Here is a 19,404-nt window from a genome sequence, read left to right as displayed (position 1 = left end):
TACTTCGGCTCAGTGATGAGCCTTTAAGCAGACTCACAAATGACAAACATCAGCACATTACTTAACTGGGAAACCCTCCGTGTTCCCAGGCCTGGGAGTTGGAACTCTTTACTTGGAGCGCAAGCTTTGGACTGGAAAGGTGGTTGTGGAGGACGGGGGGGGGTGGGGGGGGGGGCGAGGGCGGGGGCGGGGGTTACAACTGCTCCTCCCCTTCACACTCTGTACCCGCCCCCCTCAGTCCCCTCCTACTCCTTGGGCCTTTCAGAGCCTTTCTCTAGCTTGCCCGCCCTTGCTTCTGATGTCTGAGCTAGGCGCAGGAGGCGGGCTCAGCGCTGACGGGCTGCGCCTCTGCAGCCAGAGGGAGGAGGCGGGAAGGCGGGCGGCGGCGGCGGCGGAGGCGGAGGAAGAGGGGGAGGAGGTGGAGGCGGGGACTACGCCGGGCGGTAGCTGGCGCCGAGCGCGGTGGGAGAGGAGAGGGTACCCGCCTGGCTTGGCTGGTGGCCTCTACCCGCATCTCGGCGCTGCAGCCCTGCGCCTCTCCTGCCCTTGTCTCCAGGTCCACGGCCTCGGGCACAGAGGAGGCGGCGGAGCTCTGGGCCACTGGTAGGTTGCACGGGGACGGCAGCTCCGTCTGCAACCTTTTGTGCCGCAGAAAAGGTGGTGGTGATGGTGGGGGGGCTTGCCCCAGTCACCGATTACCGGTGACAGCCCAATCACGGCGCCGCCCCTTCCTCCTCGCCTCGTGTCCGGGCTAGGCGCTCACTGTCTGCGCAGTTTTGGGGAACCCCGGGCGGGCTGGCCTCCAGTATGGGTGGCAGTGCAGCACCCAGTGTCACTGGTCTGGGCGGGCTGGTCTCCCGGCACCCGTGCCGGGAGCTAGGGTCTGGTGAATTGGGTGGGGCCCACGCGGGGTGCGGGGAAGCCCGCAGCTTCCTGGCACAGGGGTGGGGCCGGAGACGCCGTGAGTGTGCAGCGCGTGTGAGTGAGTGTGCGGAGGCGTGCGCTCGCCGGGGAGGTGCGGGGACTCAAGCGACCCCGAACGCCTCTCCTGCGGTGCTGCGGTGCGGAAGGCTGGGTGCGTTGGCGCGCTCCCGAGCTCCGTCGGCCCAGCAGTGCCCGCACCGCGGGGAGACAGGCCTGGGGCCCCATTGAGAAGTAGCTCTTCTCCGGTCTGCTGCGACTCTGGCCAAGCATTCAGCAGGGCGCAGGGTGCGACTGCTGGGGCCAGATAGCGACCAGGGCCGAGCCTCGGCGGCCTTATCTCGCCGGTCCTCCCCGCCCGCGCGCAAGCTGGGGGCAAGGCCGCCCGGGTCCGCCGAGCACAGGCTGCGCGGCGCGGGCCGTGCGCGCGCGTGTGCATCGCGGCCCGGTGCTGGCCAGAAACGAAAGCTGGAGATGTTGGGCATCGCCACCCTCGCCCCACCTGTCGTGGGTGGACTTTGGGGTGGGTGGGAAGCGTAGGAAGGTGTTTGGTGGCAGGCAGCCGTCAGACCTTGAGTAGCGAGCGGCCCCATTGTGAAGATGCCAAACTCTCTCTAGTGGTGGAATCTGAAAATCTCTGCCAGAAAGAAGATGAGAACGCGAGGGGAATGATGGCCCTGCCCTTTCCCCCATTGTAAGTGTTCCACGTCCTTAGGGACTCCCTGTTTCTCGTCCCTCGCCAGTTTGCGCCGGGTTGGTTAAGGGTTAGTGCAGTTAAGATTTGTGTGTATGTTGTATACGTGTGTGTGCGCGCGCGCGCGTGTGTGTGTATGGTTGAGGTGCGGCAGGTAAAACTGCATCTGGAACTTTTTAATCGTTCGAAGAGGAGGAGAAATGGAGGCAGCAGCATTTTATGGTGTGCCTGCCACTCCTAGGTGAAAGAACAGTTCTTGCACAACGTTTCTGACGTTACTAAACTTCATTTTACATTTTTTTTCCCAAAAAGACACCCGATAATTTAGGGTTGTTAGTTGCCTTATTTACTTTTTTCTAATCTTGAGGAGCAGATAAACACTGGTAGATAAAAATGACCCCTTCCCAAAGTTTATTTTCCCTGTTATTTCAAAATACAGTCTGGGTTATTGTTGCAGAAGCTTTGGATACTTTATTAATCCAGGGCACGATTTATGCTTACACTATTATGTTTAATGACTGTTTCACAGACTTTTGTGTTTACTATCATGTCACTGTGTATTATAAACTTCAAAATAAACAGGATGAAATATAAAGAGTTAATGAACAGAGACCTATTAATTTGATAAGAAGTGGTAGATTTTTTAATAGATATTTTGGTTTATTTAAGTGGGTCTGTTAGTATTAAATATTCCAGGATACAAGATAAATTTATTTACATAAATCAGTGAATTTGTTTATTTTCTCTGCAAAATTTTCATATTTTTGGGAAGTTATTTTAATATTAACTCCGAAAAAATATTTAGTGTGGTGGGAATAATAAAACTTTAAAATTTACTTAATGGCTTGTACTGAGGGGTGGGGATTAGCTCTTTTCCTCAAGGGATAAGTTTAATTTTTGTCACCAACTTGTCAAAAAGAGTACCTGGTTTCAAGCTTTCCTTTGGAAAATTAGTCACTTCCACCATGTACACCTGTTGCATTCTGCTTACGCTTCCATAGAGGCAAATTTCTTGTAAAGAGGGCATGTGCAGTTACAGTCACTGTCACTCATATTTGCAGTGAAACTGAATATTTTTGCTAAAAGTAGAAGGATGACGTCACATATAAGAAAACAGTAATAACCCGAGTTTGATTTTTACTAGTAGAATTGATACTGGAAAGAGGAACACATTTTTGTCCTACTGAGCCAATTATGGGTTGGTTGTCTTACCATGTTGATGAAGTTAATGGTTCATTTGTAAGGCGAAGGGTGATTTTTAAAAAGTCACTTCCTACTTAACTCTTTTTCAAAACCTTTGATGATTAAATTGCCAAAAGAATAAGATTATTTGACAGTAATGTCAGAGGCAAGCATGTAGATAGAGCTAATGATTTTCCGCCCATGTTGTACTTTGACAGCTAAACCATTTTATTTCTGCAGTGTTTTATTACTTGAGAGATGTTTTGGTTCATCTCTCTTTTACTTGCTTTTAGAGTAGTCTTTGAGAGTAGTGATTACAAGATATTTTCACTAGTCAATGTAATTTCAATTTTTTCCCATAATTTTTTTCTCATTAGTTTCTCCTTAATTGGCCATTTAAAAAATACTACCTGTTTTTATTTTTTTCTTCATATTTTAGGAGCAAAAATTGAGGCATAACTTTTAATTCTACTAATTTATTTGCCTAAATTTTACTTTGCTTTTCATAATTGAATCTTTAATGATTAGTGGGATTTATTTACCAAAATTCAGAAGGGCTGTATGCTGGCTTTTATCTTTACAACCTTATAATTTTTCAGTGCTAAATTTGCCGTTATTTTGTTAATGGATCTGTGTTGATACTTGGCATTTATGGGTTTGTGGGTAAGGATATTGTGTGGACCTGAACATTTCTATATATTTTTTTAGAAAACCATTCGCTTTTCTGGGTTCTTGATGCCATTCAATTTTACTTTATATGTATGATATTTGTATATTTCCATGCCTGTGGGTCTGTCCCACTGGCTGTTCTCAGACTGTGCTTCAGTGCCTCTGTCGTGCTGAGACATGTAATAACATTCAGGAATACCATTGAATAAATAAGTGAAAATTGAATGATTGGGTGGATACCCAAAAGTGTACTCCTCAGATCTCTATGCAAAGTCACAATACCACCAAAAAGGTGTTTCTTCTTTTTATAAAATCCCTTTCCTTTTCATTGTTATCAATTACTATTGAGTAGTAATAAGATTACTATTGAGTAAGTAATAAGTAAGTAATAAGAATATAACTGCCACACTTTGGCACTTGAGAGTTAAAGAGGTACAATAAACAATTATACCATGGTATTGACTATGAACTGAGGCATATAGTCAGTCACTCTTCTTTTGAAGGACTTTCTTCTTTAACTGAGATAACATCTGTTGTGTTGCCTAAAAAATGTAACACACTTGCAAGTTAATGTTTGAAAACTTTACTATCTGTAGAAGCTTCATTTGCAGACAGTTGTTGGTTGTCTTTTGCCTAACTCACCTATGGCTTCCTATCCACAGGCCTGTGGGCAGTTAGTTCTTGGCCAAGTTTTAAGTTTTCCTGCTTTCATTGTTTATAGGACAGGGTCTGTTTGTTTCAGCTTCTTGGAGTTGGAAACATTGTATCCTATAACCTTGGTTCTATTTACTTTAGTCTGTGTTTCTATGTAGCATTTAGTCCATCCTCTAAAAATTTCAAATGAGTCTTTCTGCCTCTTGTGGACCATTGAAGAGACAAGATCCATTGATATCTTTCCCAGGCTTTATTCTAGGATGAAGCTATAGTCAACTCCAAGTGTTAGAGGTTTACAGATTTGAAAGTATTCTGAGAATGACTGATTTTATTTGAAAGGCCTGTTTTTGAAGAATTTTCATATTAGTCTTTTAATTGCTATTTATGGGAGGTGGGAGTAAAACCCTTATATATTTGTAGTAGATTCCTTTATAGGCAATCTCTTAAAGGCAGTGTACTTGTATACTAACTTCTTGCTTTGCTCACTTTTTTTTCATTTTCTTCTTTTTCACTATCTATATTATCATCACCCTCTTCTTAGTACCTCTGCACAGATACACACAAGCAACAGAAATGAGTAAAACTCAGAAATGGATGGTGCTCCTGCATCTTGGCTTCGCCTTGTGTTGCTCTGATTCTGTTTACATTCTACTTTTGACTTGGCACTGGGATAACAGGGGTGATCAGTCACTACACTTTGTTTACTATGAAATTAAGGCCAGTTTCCTAGACTTCCCGGTCAGCTCCAGTGCAGGAGTTGGATAATTACTTTAAGGCTCTCCTGCTTTCAAGTCCATACTGAAGTTTTCAGTTGATTTCTTTCTTTTGGTGTTGAAAAAAGTTGGGAAGTGTCAATATTTTTCAATGCTTTTTAAAGCTTGAAAAGAAGAATATACCCCCAAATACATGAGAGAAATTGTATGATAGTTTACATGATGTATAAAAAATTTGAAATTGTCTTTAAGAGTAAGACATTAAGGTTTTTCTAATGTTCCTTCTTAATTTTCAATGTAAGTTTCTAAGAATCCAGATCAAATATGTCTCATTTTGTAATTGATGTCCTGAAAAAGAAAGTAAAAATACGTATCTGTATTTGTCATCCAGCTGGATAGCCATCAAGTATTGGTTGAGCTATTTTTCCTGTTTTATAATTTATGATTTGAAAAGTAGCTTGGAAATTGAGGAGAGAGAGTCCATGATTTAGAATAATCTTGTATAAGAATCTCTACTGTGTACCTTAAAATTCTAATGTTTTTCAAGTTGGAAATAACCTTGAAACTAGTAGTAAAAACTACCTCCCCCCTCAAGCACTTCACAAATGAGGTAATACAGCTTTTAAAGTGTCCCCTCAAACATTTAAAATAGAATTCCATTTACAGAAATTAATTAGTATATGTTCTTCAAGAGCATGGTTATTGTGTGAGGCCACACTTATCACAGGCCTGAGCCTACACAAGGATAAAGACAAGTCAATTGGGGTGCAGATTCCTCCACTGACTGCCACATAGTATTATTTCACCAAATACTTTAAAGTGGGGTCCATAATATTTTCCTATGAATAAGGATTAAATGATATAATTAGATATGCCTTTTGATATATAGAAGATGCTAAAAAAAAAAAAAACCAGTTTCTTTTTACTGACATTCTCCATTAAAAATCCATTTACTTAAGATATCAACATGAACTTTACAACAATAATGATATAGGAATTTTTTGGGGGGGATAATTACATGAAATAAACAATTTTATTGTTGGGAAACAATTTTTGTTACATTACGGTTCACTTTATTTTAAAATTGGAAATTTCATTGTTGATGTGGAACCAAGATCTATTGTCTAGATTTTTTGGTTATCCAATTTCAAAATAGTTGGTGACAAAATTAAATGAAATGGAGCATGTCTTTTATCCACATCCAAAGACTTTCAAAATGATGAGACTGATGAACATGATAACTTCCTGGAATGACAGTTTGGTGCTTTCTCTCCTTCCAGTTTCTCAAGCTGAAGAAGCAAATACCTTCAATACAAAAAATTTTCCATTTCCTTTGACTTAAACTCTTCTGTGCTTGTTAGAAAAATAATAAAGTGACAGACTCCTTGCCTTTCCCCTTAGTGCTTGTCTTCAGGTTGGAACATGTTGCAAAGTATGGTTGCCATTTTTTCAGGGTCTGTGCACCTATGCAAGTAAAATGAATCCACTCAGCTCATTTAAGTCCCTTCCTCCTTACACTGAGCACAACAACGGAATACTCAGCAACCAAAGAAACTTTTATGGAGGAAAAGGGCTTAAGGGAGTTTTCTTGGTCTCAACAAATTAACCCAATTAGCAGAGGAGGCAGGAGATAAAGATAGATTCTCTTACACATTAATTCCCTAGGTAATTGGGGGGTGGAGGGAGGAGCAAAGAATTGATGCTAGAAGCCTTAAGTAAAGTGGCAACATGAAGAAGTGACAAAGTGTTTTTCTGTCTTTTAAAATGTTTTCCAGGATCCTTCGAATCATTTGCCTTATAGCAATCTTAAGAATAATTTTTACTGTTGCTATTTTATGGTTCTAATGAGTACACACCAAAGATTAATTTCATTATGACAACATCACACATCTGTAAGGATATCTAAAGCGTGCAGAGTGCCCTCATTTGATCCATGTAGCAGGTGTATTAGGGGGACTGTTGTTGGTATCATTGGCCTGAAATCTGGAAGATTGCTATGTATGTCTGGTCAGAAGGCAGAGGTCTTAGCAAGACCAGAGCAAAAACCCTTTCTTTCTACCCTAGCCTCAGCATTTATTTTCCCACAGATTACCCTGGATCTGCTGAACACATGAATGGGACAAGGATGGGAAAACCAGACACTTAATGCCTCTAGTTTTTCTTGTCTCTATTTTGTTAATTGGGTACTCTTAGTTTCTAGGTAGAGTTTAAGCAACAGAATCCAGGGGAACAAGCAAAATAAGATGTTTGGGGGTCCATTTAGCCGAACAAACTCAAAATTACTTTAATTGAATTAATTAATTATTGTATCCAATATAACCTGTACCTAATATTAGTACCTTCTTTTAGTTTCTTCCTGTTTTTCAATTAGAATTGATATAATTGCTTTATAAATTATGTTACTTGTTAAATGACAGGTTTATTTTTGTATTTCATGTTTAGTATCTGGATTAGAGCAGAAAACTTATTATGCCTGTTCTCCCTTGGGACTCTTTGGAAATTTTGCAGTGACATCTTCTGGGATTTTGTCTGGTAAGTTATGTTTTGTATTTTCTGTTTGCTAACCAGTGGTATGAACATACTATCATATTGTGTTTTCAGGATTATATAAACAAACAGGTAAATGTAAAATATCAGTGTATTATTACATATATGTACAGTATATTCACAGCATTTTTAATGGTTGGAACTGAAATTATGATTGTAGTATGCTAAAATTATTTGGCTCTTTGAGTACATTTTTCTTTTCTTAAATTCCTATAAAATAAAGGTACTCTTATGGAAGAATGTTTCAGAATATATGGTAGTTTAGGAGTGCCTGTTCTAATTGGGGGTAATTTAGCAAAAATATTAATCTCCACAAATTGGTGAAATAATTTGCAAAACAATTCTAGTTGCTTATCATGTATAAGGATTAGTTAACAGGGAGCTGAAAGGAGAATCATTTTCACTTAGTTGTGGAGACGTTCACTGCAAATGTGACATTCTTTTATCCAACTGTTAAATGTGTACAATGCTGTCATCTTGTTTTAGTTGTCTTTTTTTTTTCAATGTCATCTGTGTGTCTGTGCTGACATAGTTATTTGTGTCACTCCATGTCTTTGAAGGGGAAAATAATTAATCATGATCTTTGTAGCTCTTTAGCATTTTTAAAACTATATTGTGAGTCCAGGCTCTTCCAGTATCTTTTTAGGTTCTTGCTTTGAATTACTTAGAGAGGTCATACTTCTTGGAAAAAACAATTTCATAATAAGTGACTTCTAAGTTAGCAACCAGCAGCAGAATGAGTCAAAGGAATGATAAGGAAAAGCAAACAGTATTGTTAAGTACAAATAGCTCATCAAATTTGTAAAAATGCATTCTAAGATACTGACTAAATGGAAACCCTACTAAAATTTCCAGTTTTGTGGAAAAGGGGAAGAAATTTGAAAACAATAAGTACAAAGTGTATTTAGAGGATATTAGATAAATAATGCAGCCAGGTCAATAACTCACTGAACTGAAACAAAGCACAAAAGCAATGGGATAGAAACTACAGTAGAGAGAGAGAGAGAGAGAGAGAGAGAGAGAGAGAGAGAGAGAGAGAGTGTGTGTGTTTATGTGTCTATTTCTATCTGTCTATTTCTCTGGTACATGCATATATATATATATATGTTATATTTGTATATGTATGTTATATATTTAAGTACAGCAACATAGTAACAAAGCAGCAAATAGTGAAATGATCCACTTGGGAAGCAGTAAGTTACCTGTTATTGAAAGTGACCAGGTAGACACTGAAAAACCACTATTAGTCCTTCTTACTCTTAGATTACACAGTCTAAAAAATTAAAAAGTTGGGAGGATCATGTAAAACTTGGAAGTATGTGACAAAGACTGCCTACTTTTAATGTCAGGCTTATTAAAATATAACATACACAGTTAAATTCGCTCAGTTAAGGTATGCAGTTTGGTGCATTCTGACAGTCCCTTTGTAATCTCTTTCTGCTCTCTGGCTTTTGGCAATCATTGATTAGTTTCTGGCCCAAAAGTGTTGCCTTTTCCAGAATGCCACATAAATGGAATCATATAGGACATAGCATTTTCTATCTACTTCTTTTACTTGGTATATTCTTTGTTCATACCTCTTCATAGTTGAGTAGTATTCCATTGTATGAGTGTACCACAGTTTATTTTCCTGAGATAGATATTTGGATTGTTTTCAGTTTGGGGTAGTTGTGAATGAGGCTGTTATAAACATGCATGTTCAGGTCTTTATGTGAACATATATTTTCATTTTTCCTTGGTTGTTTAATAAGCAACTGCTCAACTGTTTTTCCAAAGTAGCTATTATATCAAAGTGCATGTAGATGAAGGAACTCAAATCTCATCTAGCATTTATTTTATATTTTATATTCAGTTTTAATAAATTTGCTTAGCAGATATTTTCAGATCACAGTGGATTAGAAACAGAAAATTGAAAGACTTTAGGAATAGGTTGTTAGTGATTTGTAAGGAAGTAAAAATGATGTCTATCAAAATGACTAAGAAAAGGGAAGGATTTTAGAGCAGGGAAATTCTTCTATCTGGTAAGTTCTGTCTAACAAATTCTTGTACTTATGTGCATATTAGAGTTCTTTAAAAACTTCAGATTCCAGGCTAACCCCCCTCCCCAATTCAGTTAAATCACAAATCTGTTGTGAACACAGACATCAGTACTTTTTGATGCTCCTTGGAGTATTTCACTCTATAGACAAGTTTAGGAGCCATATGCTAGGATCACAGAATGATGACAGGGAAAGAGCACTGAACTTGCAGCCAGGAGACCTGGGTTGTAGTTATGGCCACTAACTACCTATGTTGCTCTGGGCAAGCTTCTGCATCTGTGACTTTAGTGCCCTCTTCTTTTTCACTCCAGCAGTAGAGGTTCCAGGTAAGTGAACTTCAGCATGATCCTGGGATTAAAACCAGGTCATTTCAGCCATTACCATAACTAATATGAGTCATGCCTAAGAGATCCCATTTTCCAAGTAATACTTCTATTCTTTTATCGCTCATTTCAGGTACTTGTCATAAAGTATTTTGTTAACATTTTTGTTTTGTATATTTAAGATGATTATATTCATATCTGCTTTCTCATGTGGTATTGCTATATGTTGCTAAAAACAGTAAAACATGAAGCAGTGTTTGATTATGGGGTGTGTATGTGTGAATTTTTTTGATAAACCTTATTTAAAAAAAAAACAAAACTCAGAACCCAATACTTTTCAAAAAGAATTGTTAGTTTAGCAGTTGTGAAAAGAATCAGCAATTTTCAGAGCTGGTTTAGTGAGGTAAATCTGTGTTGTGTTTTAAAAATATTATTTTTTGGGAGCTTGGTCTCTTGGAGAATGTTCAAGCTGTGCAGATTCTGTATAGGCTAAGTCTCTTGATGGCTCATCCTGGTGCATGAGTATTCACTATGTGTGTTGTGGTTTGGCTTGTTTGCTTTAGTCTAAGCCAGGATACTAATGTTGGCATATTGCATCCTGTGCCCAATAATTTAAAAAAAATTGAATGCTGTGTATTTTTCTAGTATATGTAAATGTTATTTTCCCATTCTTGAAAGAAGTTTGATATTTACTTTGTAAATTTCTTCGCAAGAAATATATAATGGTGTAAGTGAAAATATCATAGTTTTGAGGTCAAAGAATGGAAATCATGCTCTTTTTACTTACCTTTTTCCTTTAAGAAAATCAAACAGTCTTATCCGTTGGTAACATTGGCTTCCTTTTTCAGTAATTTCTATTATAAGCAGATAGAAATGGGCACTTTCCTGGTTAGTGTGTAAGACTGTACTTTAAAAAAGTACTTACATTAATTTTCATTATATAAAGTAATATATTCTTATAAAAAATGAAAATATTTTGTATAAAGCTTTGTTGTAGTTACAATAAAAATTTAGAAAGGATATATTCTTTGACTCAGAGTTTACTTTTGGAATTTTCTTCCAAAAGGAGAAATAATTTTGTGTGTATGTTTGTGTGTGTGTATTTATATGTTTTCATTTTAGGAAGAAGTGGACACCTACTCATATTTGTAAATGTACAAAAAAAAGGATACACCAAATATTAATAAGGTTTTCCACTATATGTATCTGACATTGGTAGGGGCTGAGGGGGAATTTTTCCTCTTAAATAAATCATTATGAATTATTTGAACTGGAAATTTTTCAGTTTGCATTTATTACTTTTTATAGTTCTCAAAAACAATGAAAAGAAAAGCAATCATTAGAGCTGTTTAGTAAGGAATGGAAAGGGATAGGGAAAAGTTGTTATAAAAAAAAAGTGTTTGTGGACTCTAAGGCTCGTTGAGATATCTCTATTCAGTTAAAGAACTTAGCAAGTAGGGTGGAGCTCCAGTGCTAGTGCCCAGTACAGTAAATGTGTTTCTTAGAGCACGTCCCTGATTCAAGCATGCTACATCACAGAATAATTGCAGGGTAATATCTAGAGGCATCCTAGTCAGAATTACCTTAGTTTTCTTGTGAACCTTTGTTTTCCTTTCTCTCTATGAAAATAACATTATACCCAAATTTTACAAGTTCCCTCCTATCCTAAAAAGTATTTCTGATAATCTTACTCAGTTTATGACAGCAAAGATTAAAGTGTGTCAAGAGAAGCTGGCAAAAAAATTATTACCTAAGTTGGTGAAATGAGTCTAACAGTAGAATTCCATGCCCTTTGACATTTTAGCTAAAGCTTAGGGAGTTGGAACTTTAAAAAAAATATATGTGTTACTGATACATGAATATACATAATAGAAAAGCTAGTGAATTAATTAATTCTTTGAGTTTTTTAGATGAATTACAGATATTAGGATATAGAATTTCTCAGAAAGAATCTGTATAGCAGTTGTGAAACTTACCAGCTATTTTCAGAGTTGTTTTAAAGAACAAAGAACTTTAGGTTATATTTTCAAAATATTGGTGTTTGTGCCCAAAGTTTTGGAGGTTTGGACTCTTGGAGAATATTCAAAGGCTGTACATGTCATGGTCTTTTGATGTTCTAATTCTGGTACACCAGGTTCCCCTCTACACACCTGTGTTGTATCCATGTTTCAGGATGGACCTCTTGCTTTAGTTTTAGCAAAAATTCACAATTGCATGCTATAGTCTGTGCTTTAGAAATGTACTCTATACATGTTTACAGAATTAGTGCTATCTTGTCTAGTGTCGTGTAGTTGGATCCTCATGTATTTCAAAGAAATACAGTAGCCAATGAAAATTGGCTAATGAAAATTGTTAGGTCTTTCATGTTTTAAAATAACTCAATGCCATTGTTACTGGTTAGATTGTAAGAAAATTTTATATCAAAGACCCTTAAGTATCTTCTAAAAAATTATATTTCCATGTAATACTTGTTTAAAAAATTCAGGTTTTTTTTTTTGGAGGGGATTGGAGTTTGAACTCAGGGCTTCGAGCTTGCAAAGAGGCATTCTACCACTTGAGCCACACCTCTAGTCCAAAACTCAGTTTTAAAAGCATCGTTCAACGATAAGTTGACTTTTGTAGTTGTATCTGTTGTAGAATCTTCTATCCATAGAAATTTTGCTGCTTCTGTTACTATAACAACAACAATTTTTTTCTATTTTTTATTTCAGTCTTTATTTTGCTTTAAGGTACTTACAAAAGGCATTCATGGAAGCAACAAGGGCATGCTAGGTCTCTGACTTTTAATAGTCTAGAATGTAGGCATTAGCACTGGAGCTGATTTCTTCATACACTATTTATTGATGCTGTGGAAAGGATATCTGTTGTGCATACCTGCAGTGATATTTGCAGGGATGCTTTGTAATTCTCTATCTTGTAGGTGCTTTTTGGATACAGGCTTATTTTGGAATATGAAACAAAATGCCTAATCATAAATAGAGCTGCTAGAAATAGCAATCCCACAAGCAGTTTTGTTCATGGTAAATCCTGAGGCATGTGCTGCTAAACACAGACCATTTTCAGTTGTATTCACAGTGGTTGAATTTCCTAATGAGTGCTTTTTTAGTAAGAAATTTGTGACTGGTGTGTAGCTCAGTGGTAGACAATATGCCTAGCATGCATGAGGCCCTGGGGGTCATTCCTCAATATACACAACAAAAACAAAACAAACAAACAAAAAGAAAGTAATTTTACTATGGAAAACACTGGACAGCCATGTATGGAGATGTGCTTGGTTGTGTACAATGGTACACACCTGTAGTGCTGGCTATGGGGAGAAAGGGGACACACTGACTTGGAGACTGTTCAGTCTTAATGATGTCTTGTTTTTTTTTTTTCTTTTAAAGTAAAATTCTAGAATTAGAAGGAACCTAGATTTCTTTAGAAAGCAGTCCCTTGGCAGATTTTAAAAATGACCTGAGAACATTGATTCTGTAACTTTCTCAAGATTTTGCCTCACTGCTTAAATCCAGTCAAGAGATGCTTAGAAAACTTAGTAGCGTAGAATGCTTTCTTTTCAGTCACATTGACTTATGGGAGTTATGCTGCTTAGTCTGTATTCTGTCCAATTAAAAAGGAAATATTTGCCAGTCAGCGTTTTCTTTTCTGAAACTCAGCCTCCATGTGCTTCACAGTAGGTGTTTTTTAGAAGAATAATGTGGAAGTAAAAGGAGTCCTTTAAAGAAAATGTAAGCAGTTAGTGAGAATCCAGGTTTCACCATTTATATTCCTGCTTGAATATCAAGACCTGAAGTTCTTCATATGACAATACACTCACAGAGATCAGTGAAACCACCTAGAAGAGCTATTTTGAGAATACACTATTTGTTGTTTGGAGCAGAAGTACTGATGTTTGATAGCTAAAAAGTGCAAATATTTTCCAGCTCTTGGACTTGCTCATCAGAAGTTCAACAGTAGCAGCTTTGAATGTAATATTTAAAACAAGCCTTTCATGTCCAGGGCAATGAGTCTGTCTTTCAGAAATTTTACCAAGAGTGATGACCTGTTTTGCTTGGGTCTTAGTTGCTACATTACATATTTATGGTACAGAGTATTACAGAGTATTAGAAATGCTTATTTATTTAACTTTCTGATTAAGTGGTGTTTTCTACAGTGGGTATGTTCCTGCTTTAGTAAAATATGTTAGATTTCTTACACCAACCACATTTGTGTCTTCTACTTAACAGCCTAAGTTAAATCATTGTTTCCCAGATAGGTGCCTGATATCTGTTTGGATAGTTTTGCCCAGGCCAGGTGATATGTTTTATGGTACTATTTGCTGCTGAAAACTTAGCTGATGATAGTTATTCATCCAACAGTAGTGTGTATTTAAGCTTTCCTCAAAATTTGACCTTTATACATTTTTTCACTTACTTTCTTCACTTTTCCACATACTTATTTGCTAGGTGATTCGTCATTTCTGCCTATTTCTTTAAACTATTGTATCCTGATGTCCTTTATCTTTAGCCTGGAGATACTCTAAGAATTCCCAAAGGTTTGGTTTGGTCTAGCAGAATTGGCTAGGTATGAGGACAAACTTTTGATGATCTTATTGACCATAGAAACCTGGGCTTGCTATTCTTTCTTCAACCTTGTACACTGTTGGCGTTCTTAGCAATTTTGACTTTTTAGGCAAAAATAAATAAAATTAGCCTAACATTGATGTGTATTATTATACAACTCAGGATGGGTTGGATCTGAATTCATGGATTTTTCTCAAATGAGAATGAAGTGGTTGGTGGAAATTCATGGGTTGTCATGCAGTCGTTTGGAGGAGACCTAGTGGAGACAGATTGCTGGACTGTCAGTGTCTAGGTAGCTGTTCTTGGGTATTGCGTTCAGTTTGTGTGCATTTACTTTTTCTTCCATGGCCCTCCTCTCCTTGTCTTTTAGAATGAATTGTCAAGAAACAGTTCTGCCTGTACTTCCTTCCAGGTTATATAGGCTGGAGACCCTGGATCTGCCCTCTTATGATATTTCTGGGTGACAAAGGTAGTGAGAGCAGAAGGATTAATTTGTCATTTGACTTAGGGTAAACATTTGTTTCACATAAATGTGATAAGGCTTTGCATGAAGTTTTAGTTGAGATACCTTCTAATGCAGATCAAAGAAGTTGGTGGGCACTACTCTGATCCTACCCGTAGGGAAACAACTTATACAATGGAATACAAATTTATTTTTACATTAACAAAATAAAAGCAACTACCTTACTCTAAAGTGGGATTTTGGTTAAATAAAAATTGAAAATAGTGTGAGATTTCGAGTATATACTAATTCCTATGTTGATCTCTCTGACATTTGCTTTATTTCAGGAATTGTTATGAATGTTTGTTTTCAGTTGCTCTGTAGATGGTAAGGAAAGGTGGCCTCTAATAACTTCACAGCCTTCTAAGTGGGAAACTAGAGCATGGAAGGGAAGAAGTTAGGTTCTGTTTTGTTTTCCAGTTTTCTAATTGCTTAGGTTTTAAATGAATATCAAAATTTTAGGAAATAGTTCAATTATGAAATAGTTATTCATTTTATAAAAGAACTCATAAGTATTGTGTGATATAGCAGCCCCTTTCAGTAATTTTTTCACTTTAAATTCAATTATTTGACATTTTAAGGTACCTACTTAAAACTGTATAACCTACTTTCAGTTGAAAATCAAGAACTAGTTTCTCAGAAATGACAGTACCATTGTTTCCCCTAACCTTGTTCTCCAAAATTTATCTGTAACTTTCTAGGAACCTAGCCATTATTTGTGGTACTCCTTGTCAGTGGTGTTTTTCAAACTATGTAAGGTGATAATTGTGATGAACAATATCAGAATTCATTATGAATCATTCTGCTATTTTTAAAAACTATTCAAAAGAATGCTGTCTTAGGTACTGCAAAACACATTAACAGTCAGCTCATGGTATGTTTTATGGTTAAATAGTCATGTAACTGACATTTGGTGTTTTGTGTATATTATTAAAATATACATGAGGGTTTAGAACTAACTTTTAAACTGCAAAATGGTTTTCTTTAATTCACTGGGGATTTTGAAGGAGGAACAGTTACAAGGTTTGGGAGAACCTTCTCCAAAGACTCATTTATGACCTAAAAGTAGTTTTTAGGTCTAAGTTGAATTCTTTGCAGAAATTGATCAGCTCAGCCAATTGTATTACACGTCCCTTAAGCACAATGACAAGAATTACTGACCTGAAGAACTGAGCACTTAATCTAAATTAAATGAGGGATAAATTTCATTTTCAAGTCAGAAATATTTTGAAAATTCTTGTGAAACTTTGTATGCTTGCTTTTATTTGCTTATGTTGAGATCTGTATTCAGTTTGCTTAATACTGCATCAAGGAATAAATGGAATAAACTTTATGTATTTGAATGGAGTGCTGCAATTAGAGAAGTGTTATTGCTTTATGCTTCTCCATCTGTATCTTTTTGTAGTATTTAGACTTTTACTTAACCTGCTGTTGAGTTCTGGAAGGCAGAATGGTTAGTGGTCATCTCATGCCCGCTCTGAAATGTTTAGTAGACATAGATAAAAATCTATCGGTTGGATATCTGTTGGCTGTCTTCCAGGCAAGTGTTTCTTCATGCTCCCTGACTTCTAAAAGAATCTGGATTGCTCCGAGGTTTTGTGCATCATTTTCTAATCTGAATCTGTTTACTTTTAGGAGTGTGCAGACTGGTGCTTAAAATGGAAGTAGATATAAATGGAGAGTCTAGAAGTGCCCTGACCACCCTGCCCTTGCCTGTGGCTGAGGGGAGCTCCCCAGGAAAAACAGAGGCAGAGAAGCCCCGCTGCTCTAGCACACCCTGCTCACCCATGCGTCGGACTGTGTCAGGCTATCAGATCCTCCACATGGATTCTAACTATTTGGTGGGCTTTACAACGGGTGAGGAACTCCTGAAGTTAGCCCAGAAGTGCACCAGTGGAGAAGAGAGCAAGAACGAAGTCATGCCTCCTTTGCGCTCCAAACAACTGGATGCAGGACTTGCGCGCTCCTCTCGTTTGTGTAAGACCAGAAGCAGGTACTATCAGCCATATGAGATCCCAGCTGTCAATGGCAGGAGGCGAAGGCGGATGCCCAGCTCAGGAGACAAGTGCACCAAATCCTTACCTTATGAACCGTATAAGGCCCTCCATGGGCCCCTGCCTCTTTGTCTTCTTAAAGGTAAGAGGGCTCACTCCAAATCTCTGGACTACCTCAATCTAGACAAAATGAACATCAAGGAGCCAGCTGACACAGAAGTGCTACAGTACCAACTTCAACACCTAACACTCCGAGGGGACCGAGTGTTCGCTAGGAATAACACATGAATGACTTGCACAGAATTTGAGCCACTTTAGGTCAGCCTGTTCCTGGCTAGAGAAAATCTGCTGTGCTCTGTACATGACTCTTCACATTATAGATGGTTACATCAGCTAAGTGTTCCTGGAACATAAAAATTGTTTGGATCAAATTTTGAAAACAGGAATGAAATCACAGGTACTTAGGGTGGGGGCGGGGGGAATATCATTCTAGAGCACGCATCTGCAAAGAAAACAGAAGGTTTGTATAGCTTTTTAGCTAGGAGGAAGGATTTGGTACAGTAATTTCATCTCTATGATTCTAACATTCACGTGGGGAATGTTATCTGCTTGGTTGTTGCTGACTTGGTATGATTCATTGGAAATTTAAAAATTAAGTACTCAAGTACTTCTTGAATCTCTGTATTTTACTATAAAATGTATGTAATGATTTGTTTTATGAGATTTAGAACTTGAAAATTGCTGAATTGGACCACTTTTTATTTTTAAATATTGAGTTTAAATATTTTATAACTGGTTTTGCACTGAAAAAAATTAACACTTCAGATTAAGAGAATAATCTTTCTTCACTTGCCTCAATAATGTTATTGAGCAATGAATTTTTTTATTTCCGCATGGAAAGTTATTGATCTCTATGGCTGTAAAATATTTCTTTATAGCATTATTAAAGTGTGTCTTAATAAATTTGGGATACAAAGTATTTATTTTACAATGGGGGGTGGGGATGCTTTTCCAGAAAGTTTCCAATATGAAGTTTTCATAAGTTGAAAAGTTTCCTTAGTGCTTATTTTCTAATTTAAAATTCATCTGGAACTTTAAAATGGAGAGGAATCTTTTAATTGTGAGTTATAGGCATAATACTGTTTGCATCTGAATTTTATGTAAATGAGTGGAACTTAAATAGAGGATCTCATGATTTCTACTATTGAATGCTTAAACTAAGTATGAAGTAATACCATTCAGCATGGCATTGGGTCATTCCAGTTTCAGTTCTGTGCAGCACAGGACTCATTGAAATTGTAGTTTCTAGGATTAGTGTAAGAGACTAAAGTGCTTCTACAGTTTTAATGGGTTAATCCTGGATTACTTAACAATTTATGTCAATTGCACTGGTTTAATTTGTTGCTAAAGAAATAATGCCCTGGTTTAGTAACAGTTACAGCTCAGCTATTCTGGAATGTATTTTGGAAGAAAATGTATGTAACTTACCTTTGTAAACATTTCTATTTCTTTTCTCCTTTTTCTTAATCTTGAAGGTGCAATTTATTACTGATTTGGCATTTCTGGCAACATACACTGCGTAATTTATTTTTTCTTTTGGGGGCTGTGAGTTTCTTAGGGTTAGCAATCTTGCTTATAAAATAAGAACACCTTTTATTTTAATTAATGAGTCGGTCATTCCTGGTATAATTGTGATTTTTTTTCCTTTAGCCAGAGTGAATGGCAAATTATTTAGAGCAGAATAAATATTAGAAAATCCTAGGAACTCTAAATCAATGTTTATTATACTTTCACAAAGGCAAATCATGTGAAAGAGCCTTGGGAGGTTGTCCAGTGTCTTACTGAGTTGAGCAGATTTCTTGGTGGGCTGGAAATTTTCAGCAATTGTATATTTTAAAGTAAATTGCACCTTTGTAATATATTGTATTGATGAATGATCACTAAGATTAACTATATCTATACAGTCATTAGTTTGACAAGAAATAGAATCCTGTCAGATGCCAAAGAGTTGGGATTTTTACGTTTAATGATTAAACACCGCTATTTATTGATGATTTACCCTGTGGAACTGTATTATTTCTAATTATGAAATAAAAGGGTGATGTAAACACACATTGTTATGTGGTGCTTTAAATTAGATTCACCGTCAATGGGCTAGCTACTGGGTAAGAGTTCCATCCAAGAACTTATTCTGAGACCCTGTTTTTATAATACAAATGTGTACTTTTGATGCTTATTTGGTGTTTCAAGGAAAGGAATGATAGGTGTTTGGTCTATTAGGAAGCACAACTATTAATCTGAAAGATCTGGTGCCTAAATTTCTTGAGCTAAATAAAAATATGTAGCTTTTTGGTTTTTGTTTTGTTTTTCTACCTACAGACAGATGAAGCTCAGTGGCAAAAAGAAAGAGTTAAAAGTTTGAGATAGGGCATATGTGCTACTTTCTGATAAGTAAAGATCATTTTAAAACTGGTTTTCAAGAGAGAAAGTTTAAGAACTCTGGGTCAGTAATTTCCCAGATGTGCTTGCAGTTCAGTCTTACTTTCTCTGCATTCCAAAGAAATGGTGGGAATAGGATGGATTTTTTTTTTCTAGAAAGCATCC

At 37.3% G+C, this 19,404-nt stretch overlaps 1 protein-coding gene across 2 annotated transcripts; it reads left to right on the top strand.

Moving 5' to 3' along the window:
- Positions 1–409: 409 nt before the first annotated feature.
- Positions 410–19,035, top strand: Macir (macrophage immunometabolism regulator). Of its 2 annotated transcripts, none has more exons than XM_020184617.2 (3): positions 410–603; positions 7,276–7,365; positions 16,442–19,035. In XM_020184617.2, exon 3 carries the CDS (start codon positions 16,465–16,467, stop codon positions 17,086–17,088), a length of 624 nt encoding a protein of 207 aa, XP_020040206.1. In that variant the 5' UTR covers positions 410–603; positions 7,276–7,365; positions 16,442–16,464; the 3' UTR covers positions 17,089–19,035. The 2 variants fall into 2 exon arrangements, with proteins under 2 accessions (XP_020040206.1, XP_020040203.2); XM_020184614.2 differs by lacking the exon at positions 410–603 and adding an exon at positions 986–1,615.
- Positions 19,036–19,404: the final 369 nt, after the last annotated feature.

Source organism: Castor canadensis, chromosome 6 (assembly GCF_047511655.1).
Source record: "Castor canadensis chromosome 6, mCasCan1.hap1v2, whole genome shotgun sequence".
Taxonomy (NCBI): Eukaryota; Metazoa; Chordata; class Mammalia; order Rodentia; family Castoridae; genus Castor; species Castor canadensis.
The sequence above is the reverse complement of the archived record's forward strand: the minus strand, read 5'-3'. Positions and strand labels throughout refer to the sequence as shown.

Excerpts from the sequence above, each read along its gene's own strand:
- Macir (XM_020184617.2), top strand. The coding sequence starts at position 16,465 with ATGGAAGTAGATATAAATGGAGAGTCTAGAAGTGCCCTGACCACCCTG.